General features: G+C 50.7%; 1 protein-coding gene across 1 annotated transcript in view; it reads left to right on the top strand.

Annotated features, from left to right (window-relative positions):
• The first annotated feature begins 1446 nt into the window (after positions 1–1446).
• The window catches only part of SLCO5A1 (solute carrier organic anion transporter family member 5A1), a 116428-nt gene continuing 108624 nt past the window's right edge, over positions 1447–9250 (top strand). Inside the window, exons 1-2 of the mRNA XM_023533292.1 lie at positions 1447–1661; positions 3374–4773. Of these exons, the coding sequence (XP_023389060.1) occupies positions 3864–4773 (910 nt within the window). The 5' untranslated portion in view covers positions 1447–1661; positions 3374–3863. The remainder of the gene's footprint in view (positions 1662–3373; positions 4774–9250) is intronic.

The raw sequence follows: 9250 nt of genomic DNA, 5'->3' as shown, positions 1-9250 counted from the left end.
GCCAGGGACCAATGAAGTGGCTTTGGCATGGCGGAGGCAGCCGGCGTAGTCACTGGTAATTGTGGAACAATCCCCCTTCTCTCGTGACGTCACTGTCTCCCTTGTCGAAGTCCAGCGGTATCTTCCTACTTGCCCTATAGCTCATGGACTTTCCAGCTATCATCCCATTTGATTTCTCCACAGTCTCTTATGCATCTGGCCATTCGCTTCTTACAGTTTTCTGCTCCTTTGGCTTCTGTGACACTTAGCCTTTTCTGATTTGTCACACCCCTCTCTGCCGTTGCTTCCACCCCCTCCTTAGCTTTCCCTCTCTCCTTCTCTCAGATCATGGTGTTCCCAGGGTCCTGACCTTGGCCTGCCTCTCCTCGGTTTGCATGATCTTCCTTATTCGCCTCATGCCACCGCTAGGCTCTTGATTCCTAACCCACATCCCCAGTCCAAACTTCCTGCGTGTCATACATCAAATGATTTATGGGGCATGTACATTTGGATGTCCCAAAGGCATTTCAAAGTCAACATATCTAAAACGAGAACCGTCTTTCCCCCAAGAGTGTATTTCTCCTCTTGTGTTTTTAGTGGACCTCATCCACTCAGTCACCCGGGTGTGAAACTTGAGACTTCCTACATTGGCCCATGTTTCACGCCACAGATGACATCGGTTTCCCAGTCTGGCCACTTCTACCCTCTCAATGTGTTTTCATTCAGCTCCCTGCTCTCCGTGCCCCCTGTAACTTACCGTCTCACCTCATTTTGCTCAGCGATTGCTTCCTAACTTGTCTCAGCGCCCTCACTGTGGCCTTCATTCACCCGCCACTGCCAGAAACAAGTGAGCAAGTCAGAATGCCACTGGCCCTTAAGTGCTGACAGCACATGACCCGTGAAGCCCTTGCTGACCTTTGCTGCTCTTTCGCTCCTGCAGCCCAGTCCTCTGCCCCATCCCTGCGTCTCCCTGCAGCTCTCCTCTCTCTCCCTATCCACTCGCAGCTCCTGGCCCCTGTGCTTTTGCACATGCCTTTCCTTCTGCCTGGACATGATTTAATAGGTTGATGGATATTAGGTTCTCCGGTAGCAGCCTGTATAGAAATTCCCGTGTTGTTTTAGGCTACTTACAGGGGGCTGTTTCTTCCATAAGATAGCAGTGTGTTGGCGGAGAGATCCTGTCCTGCTCATCTTTGATCCCCAGAACCTACTATGGTCCCTGAGACAATGTGGGTGCCCACGAAGAGAAATGCCTTCTTTATTCAGAACGGGCTCTCTGCCTCAGCAGCTGACTCTTTTAGAGACTGCTCCCTGCAGGCTTCAGTGCTCCTTGCCCTCTCTCCCGCCGCACAGGTGAAGGGCAGCTGGGTGGCTCACCGCCTTGGGGCTGGGCTGGGCTGGGCTGGGCTGGGCGGCTGCTGCCCGCGCGCCTGCGCCCTCTGCTGCTCCCGCTCCCGGCGCGTCTCTGTGCGCGTGTGTCTGTTTGGAGAGGAAGAGAGGCTTGGGTGACAGGCGAGGCGTGGGGGAAGAGTTCAGCCTGAGTCACAGTCTCATTCACTGATTTCTCCACCGCTGGACGGAGGCTGCCTGGCCAGGCGGCTCCCAACTAGTCCCGCACCCGCACAGTCTGCACCTCCCGCGGCTCCACTCTCAGCCGGCCAGACTGACGGACGGACTCACGAGTGAGTAGCCGCGGCTTGTGCGCGCCGGCGGCCGGCGAGCGGTCCCTGGAGGTCCTGTCTCCCCGCCAGCCCCCTCCGCGGGCCGTGTGTGTGCGCGCGTGTGTGTGTGTGCGCGCGCGTGTGTGTGTGTGTGCGTGTGTGTGTGTGCGTGTGTGTGTGTGTGTGTGTGCGCGCGCGCACAGGGGTATCCCTGGGATTCCACGCCGGCCGGAGAGCCCCCTGCCGGGATCCGTGTGTCCACCAGTCTCCGCTGCGGTGTGCGCGCGCCCGGGCAGGGGCTCGGACGCCCCCAGCCCGGTAGGGTGCTCACCGGGATTCCCCCGCTCGGTGTGCGGCCGCTGGGGGGGGGGGGTTCCCCGGGAAGGCGCGGGGGCCAGGAGGCGGCGGGGAAGCCCGGCTGGGAGCAGTCGGCAGGCGCGGGAATCTAGCAGCGGCTCTCGCCGGCAGAGCCGAGGAAGACGCCGGAGCAGCCGCGCCTGGCTGCCCAGCCTCTCCGCCTCTCTCTCCCTTCCCAGTCCTCCTCTCCTTGCTCAGCGGCATCACAAAAGCGCGCCGCAGAATGAAACCCAGTGCAGCGCAGCCCTGCTCCGCTCTCCCACCTGGGGCACGTCGCCCCCGGGCCGGAGCGGTGGAGCGGGAGTCCCCGCGATGAGGGCCGGGGACTTACCCCGGGACACACCTGTTTTCGGCTTTCCCTGAATTCAGCCTGGTGCGGGATTCCGCCAGGGGTTCCGACACTTTCAAGCCGGTGTGTGTGTGCGCGTGTGTGTGCACGCGTGCGTGCACACACGCACGCACCCCCAGCCCACGCTCGCGGGGTGCGCTCGATGCGAAGAGCACACCTCGCTGCCGGCCCCCTGGAGCCGGGACCGCTCCGCGGGCTCCCGCGCGCTCTTTGACAGCGTGCCCGCATCTCTTTGTTTGGTCGTGGCTTCCCCACCCCTCTGCAGAGCAAATTGATTTTCGGTTTCGCTTGACACTGCGCGCTGGCACTTAGTGTGGGAGCGTGGGCCGAGGCCTGAAATGCTCCTGGCGTTTGTAACCGAATAGTTCTTTCGGGCGGGGGGTTATTTTTAGTGCTGGGAATGAAGAGGCAAGCACGTTGACCTTTTCGCGGCTGCCTTGGGCTTTGAATACGTATCTCTATTTGATGGAGCAGACGGATTCACATCTAGTCGTGCACACGTGCCTTCGCACAAGTGTGTACACACATTTCTACACACGTAGCTTTCCGCCTTTCTTTCCTTTTCGGTTTGAAAATTGGGACCGGGAATGCTTTGTGTTTGTTAAAAAAAAAACAACAAACTTTCCTTTGTTCTTTTGGGCATTTTCTATTTTGAGTAATGGAGTAGGAGTACCGAGAGGTTGCAATTAGTTCACTCAAATAAAAGACACTGCCTCTGAGTCAGAGCTACCAGGTTGATAATTATTAACATATAAAAAAGCAGATGCTTCGTTTAAGGCACAAGGGGCGGGGCGGGGTAGGTCCGAGGTAGACAATGAGGGAGAGTGTCTGCCGACCGCCTGCTGCTTATTGTTTGCGCACGAAAGGCTGCAGCCTGCAGCCTCTTTCTCCTCTGGGGCTTCGCTCCTCGTTGTCCTTAGGTCCCACTAGGGACCGTCCAAGTCACCCAGCGCTGGCCCCCGGAGCGCCGTGATGCCAGCCCCAGCTGCAGCCGCCTTTCACTGATAGCCCTTTCTCTGCTTTGCAGGTTGGCATCTTTGCGCCTGAGGGTGTCGCGAGCCCAGGCGGTGAGGACAGGACGCCTCTGGCCCAGCGAGCCCGGCGGCATGCGGCGTGGACATCAGTGCTAAGTGCCCCCACGCTGGGCACGGGGCGTTCTCGCTCCGGGCGGTGGGCCCAGCAGCGGCGGTGGCGGCGGAGGGGATGCACCCGGGACGCGCAAGGCTTCTGCGAGCTACCGCCCCCAGGTGGACCCCGAGCGGGGCTCATCGCAGGACTGCGAGGACCCCTGCCCCCCGGGGCACGAGGCTGCGGAACCTCGGGGTCGCATCTGCGATCAGGATGCCCTGGGCGCCTCCCCGCTGGTGAGGATGTCCTGCTGCGCGACTCTGTATCCCCCAGCCCCCGTCCCTGGTGGACACGACTGCGCGGGCCCGGCTTTGGCCCCTCGTGCCGGTGGATGAAAAGCACCGGAGTCCTCGAGTGCTATCGGCGATTGTATCCGAATTCTAAGAGCCATGGACGAAGGCGCTGGGCTGCAGCCCCAGGCGGGAGAGCCGCTGGAAGCCCGGGCCGCAGTAGGAGCTGTCCAACAGGAGTCCGAGCCGGAGACCTTTAGGTCGAAGAGTTTACCCGTCCTGAACAGAGCCTCCTGTCGGCCAGATCTCAGTTCCGTGAGTGTAGGCGCCAAGCCAGGCTGTACAGATTCTTTGGGCCACCAGGAGTTGAAACAAGGCCTGAGCCAATTGGCCCCCAGCCCCTCTGCCCCGTCCACTTCGGCAGAGATGGCGGGGCTTGCGGACTGTAACCACAGGGTGGACGTCGGCAAAACCATGTCTGTGTCCTCCACTTTGGCCATGCTCCAGGGGAGAAGGTGCCTCTATGTGGTCCTCACCGATTCTCGTTGCTTCCTGGTGTGCATGTGCTTCCTGACCTTCATCCAGGCCTTAATGGTCTCCGGGTACCTGAGCAGCGTCATCACCACCATAGAAAGGCGCTACAGTCTGAAGAGTTCCGAGTCGGGGCTGCTGGTGAGCTGCTTTGACATCGGCAGCCTGGTGGTGGTGGTGTTCGTCAGCTACTTCGGTGGCCGGGGTCGGCGGCCCCTGTGGCTGGCCGTGGGTGGACTTCTCATCGCGGCCGGCGCTGCGCTCTTCGCCTTACCTCACTTCATCTCGCCTCCCTACCAGATCCAAGAGTTGAACGCCTCTGCCTCCAACGAGGGCCTGTGTCAGAATGGAAACTCCACCGTGACCTTGGAGCCTCCCCCCTGCCTGAAGGATGCGGGAGGAAATAATCACTGGGTCTATGTGGCTTTATTCATCTGCGCCCAGATTCTCGTGGGAATGGGCTCCACACCTATTTATACCCTGGGACCAACCTACTTGGATGACAATGTCAAGAAAGAAAACGCATCTCTGTACCTAGGTAAGACTGTTCTGTTCTCTCAAATAAGCTCGAAGTCAATCAAAAGGAAACACTTTCTTTCACATTTTCCTGGAAATTAGATATAGGTATGTATGTATGTATGTATATAGTATTACTTATATATTATAAGCATTGAGTTTTGGTTTATTTATGTTTTTATGTTTTGGCTTTAGGGTGGTGTGTTTTACTTCAGGAGAGAATCAAATAGTTGAGAGCTCTCTGAACTAATTTTCAGACTCACAGTTCACACTCTTTTCCCAAGTAATATAAACTTTTGACTATAAGATAATGCTTCTTTCTCTCTCGCCGCTTGTCTTTGGAAAAGCTCTAATTTATCAGGTTTATCTTCTAATAGCTTTCCTTCTAGAAAGGTTCTGGAAGGAATAGAAGTAGCTGGTATGTAGAGTGAAGTTTTGGATTATTTGGTGCTTTCATCTGCTGTGGCGGAGTATCCAGGCTACATAAAATATGCTTTATTGCCTTCATACCTGTATTTCTTACATATTTCCTGCATCACTTAAAAAAAAAAAGTGATGCCATTACAACTAGGTTATCTTTATGTAGAAGCAACATTACATGTTGTAAAGCTGTTCCAAAGCTATTTTTATTGCTGGTTGAAGACCCTCAATTACATGAACTTGGGAGCAGAATCCATTATTATTTTCTGTAAAGCAGTGGCTCCTGGATTTGCTGAGTTGACTTGGGTGAATCAGCTCTGTTGGATAGGGGGTGTTTGGGTTAAGTACAGGGTGCTCATGTGAGGCCTGGCAGCCACTGCAGCAGAAAGAAAATGTAGTTCCTAGAAACATGTGTGATGGTCAGCTCCTCCCTGGAATAACCACCCCTTCAACACTGGACTTCTAAGAGATGGATCTGAACTCTTGAAAAGGATGAATAGCAGTCATACTGGATGTGATCGATATTTGGTTTTCTGTATTTCTCTATTGGAGTTCAACTAAAAGAAGATGAAATGTTTTAATTATAAAAAAAATCGTAAGTCAGTGAATATGTGCATTTATCATGTGCTGATAGGATCCTTGGTGTGGGAAGAAGGTTTCAAAGGACAGGGAAAATGATACCCTATTAAGAGGGCTGTGCCTTTTCTTTAGTACCACTTCTGTCCCTAGGATCTGTTATGGAGGGGGTCTGAGTCACTCATAGTCCCTTGTAACTGGCCCACATGCATTAGCACAAGAGTTCTCTAATTCATTTTTTATTACTAAATGCAAGAGAAAGAAACTTTCACTTATGGCAGAGATGATTAGTTTGCTCATTACTTTGCATCTATGTTTTCTAGCATTTATTATGACAAACTTTAAAGCATGCAAAAAATAGAAGCAATAGTACAATGCACACCAGTATATCCACCACCTAGACTTAATAATCGTTCATTTCTCATTTTTGTTTTATGAACCAGCTTGCGTGTGTGTATGTGTGTGTGTGTGTGTGTGTGTGTGTGTTTTGGAGTGTGGGAGGCTAGGCCCTTTGGAAGTAATTGCAGACACTGCTAGGCTTCAGCAGATAGATTCTAAAACGAAAGACTTTCTTTTACGTGGCTGCAGTTTTAACATTCTAAGAAAGTTAATAACCATTCCCTAATATCATCAGCTATCCAGTTCATATTCAAATATTATTCTCAATTGTCCCTCATAGTCTTTTACATATTTTTTTTTCAAACCAGATGCCAATCAGGATTCACTCACACACTGCATTTGGCTTTTTAGCATTTTATAATCTAGAACCAGTGCCTCCACTTTTTATTTTTTTTGATCTATCACATAGGCTTTTGAAGGGACAAGGCTAGTTGATTTGTGGAACGTCCATATTCTCGATTTATCTGATTATTTCCTCATGGTGTCGCCCGGTCCCTCCATTCCCTACATTTCTTGAATACTGGAGGTTCAGTCTGCAGGTTTGATTAGACTCAGAGAAAACATTTTTGGTCGGAACGCTTCACGGGCGATGCTACGTGTTTTGCATTACATGCATCTGGTCATTCATTAGCGCTGCTAAGTTGGTGGGTGATGGGTCTTTCCATTGTAATGATACATTTCTCCCTCCGAAACAGTAAGTAATCTTTAAAGTGATACTTTGACTCCGGGAATATCTCTATTGTTTTTCATATTCTTGCTGGTCTTTACCTCCTTTTACTTTGAAAACTGGGATCTCCCTTCCATCTCACTTCTGGATATGATTGACACAAATTTGTTTCATCAAAAACACAGGCAGAGCCTTACACAAAGGGACAACATCCACTAGCAAGAGCCCCGAGATTGTGCTTTTGTGGTAGTGGTCGCCCACCGAGAAGATAAACAGCAAAATACATGTTAAGTCCATATTCTGTGCTGGGCACTGTGCTGCTTCTGGAAAGACTCAAAATGAGACGTATTTCCAGTGCCCGAGGAGCTTTCAGTGTAATGAGGAAGTATGACCAGTTCACGGTAGAAGTGTGAAGTGATGTGTGCAGGCGGGGTGGGTAGGAAAGTTATATAAATGGTATTTGTTTCCCTCGCCTCTTCTCTTAGATATTGACTAATAATTTTTTTTTTTTGAAAAAAAAAAATTGATGAATGCCTTAGGACACATTCTTTGGGAAACTCATGAGAATTCTGCTTCATATTAAATGAGTCTCAGTAAGAGCTCCAGTGGTTTGGGTACCAGGAATCTTCCGTGGATTATTGTATTTCGTGTTCCCCGTGGCCTTATGATATGGGCGCTGTTTTCCCTGTTTTATGGGTGGGGAAACTGAAACTCAGCTAGTTTCAGTGATTGCTTACGGGCTTCAAACTCACGCCTGTCTGGTCCCAGAACCCCTGGGCTCCCGTCCATATTGCGTGTTCTTCAGCAAGGAGCGCTCAGACCCGACTAGAAGCAAGGCTGTGCCATGTGCACCAGAGTTCTGTGATGGCTGCAGAAGGATGCAGACCTGACTCGAAGCCATCGAAATGAGATCATTCTCTAAACCTTTTAAAGCAGATTTTATGGGTTACCTCTGTACAAATTCAAGTAAGAGAGAACACTATGTTCTTAGAAGTTGAGTGGTGTTAACCTATTACGATGTGGGATTTTTTCCCTAATAAATAACTGGTTAAGTATTTTTGTTACTTTTCACAAAACCGTGTTTCTAGATTACCCTTTTTACTCCCTACCCTTTTCTTAACCTTTATGTCAGTCTCTCTAACTTCTCAGGTTAGAAAGCAGGTAGCAGGTTAGTAACTGCAGGAGGGAACAAATATCGCGATTAATGTTAAAATCATTGAAATGGAATGTAAATGTATGTTTTAATCTTTTGCAAGTGTGATGTTAGCATTCTGGCAGCTTTAACCGTAGAAGGATGTGGGCATAGATGAGATATAGCAGCCTTTATACCCACTAAATGCTCTAACTCCTGCGAAGAGAGGGGTTCATTGTGGACCTGGAGCACAGAGAAAACTTTGTGGGGACTAAGAAGAAAGGTTAACAACGAGACCGTGATTTGTAATTGTATCTCAAGGAGCGAGAGAAAATGTAATAGTTTGGGGATAAGAAATTCATGAATCAACAGGAAAACAAAATAGAGTGGCTAAACCGGGTAGAAAAAGTGGTGGTGGGGGGAAAGGGTGCATTTGTAGACTAGAAAGCCCCAACTTCGACGGGGCGATATTCTGAATACGTAACAATTGGCATGTGCCGGCCATGGGCCAAGCGGTGCAGGGCGGGCCCATTCCAGCTCCCTGGGGTGCCAGCCCTGACTCCACCCACAGGGAAGGGCCTGAATTGGCCCAGTGCCTTAGAAAGAGCACAGGGCGAGGACGTGTAACTCTGTATTTTAGTCTGACTCTGCCAATGACCGATCGTGAGACTCCGGACAAACCCTTTACCTTCTTCCAGCCTCTCTTTCTACGTGGAGGTTATTACAGTTCTTTCCCTCCCTGCACTATTTTGTGTACAAAATGGAATGATGTGTGTGGCCCGCTGTAAGAGGCAGCACTTTGCTCTGTGAAAGTGGAATTAAAACCCATGGTAGAGAGTGGGCAAAGCAGGGAGGAAGAGGCATTTCACCCATAATGTCTGAATATCCTTAAGCATACCTTTTTATGCTTGGAGAAAAGGAAAGAAGCATTGTATAGGATAGTAAAATATGGTGTGGGAAATCCCTCCTTAGAAACGTTGATCGGCGTCACAGCAAGGCTATGTTCTCATTCATTGAACTTTCTGAGAAGCCCAGGTTTTATCGCCAGAGCTTTCTGCATGTCAACCTTTGACGACCGTCTTTCTTTAATGTATGAACATTTACGTAATGTGCACTGGTGCCTTGCGTAAGATGACAGAAGCTCTTTCGAAGTCTGAGTGGCTCTCTGGTGTTCTCTTTCCATCTGTGTCTTCATTTGACCACACAGACTGCGGCAGGACATTTGGTGAATAAGAACTGGTCCTAGGAAGTGCTCAGAAGTAATTATTATTGTTTTAAATTCCTGGTGGCTTCTCCATTTTCTTT

This window comes from Pteropus vampyrus, unplaced genomic scaffold, assembly GCF_000151845.1.
Source record: "Pteropus vampyrus isolate Shadow unplaced genomic scaffold, Pvam_2.0 Scaffold99, whole genome shotgun sequence".
Lineage (NCBI taxonomy): Eukaryota > Metazoa > Chordata > Mammalia > Chiroptera > Pteropodidae > Pteropus > Pteropus vampyrus.
This window is presented reverse-complemented; position numbering and strand designations above follow the sequence as displayed.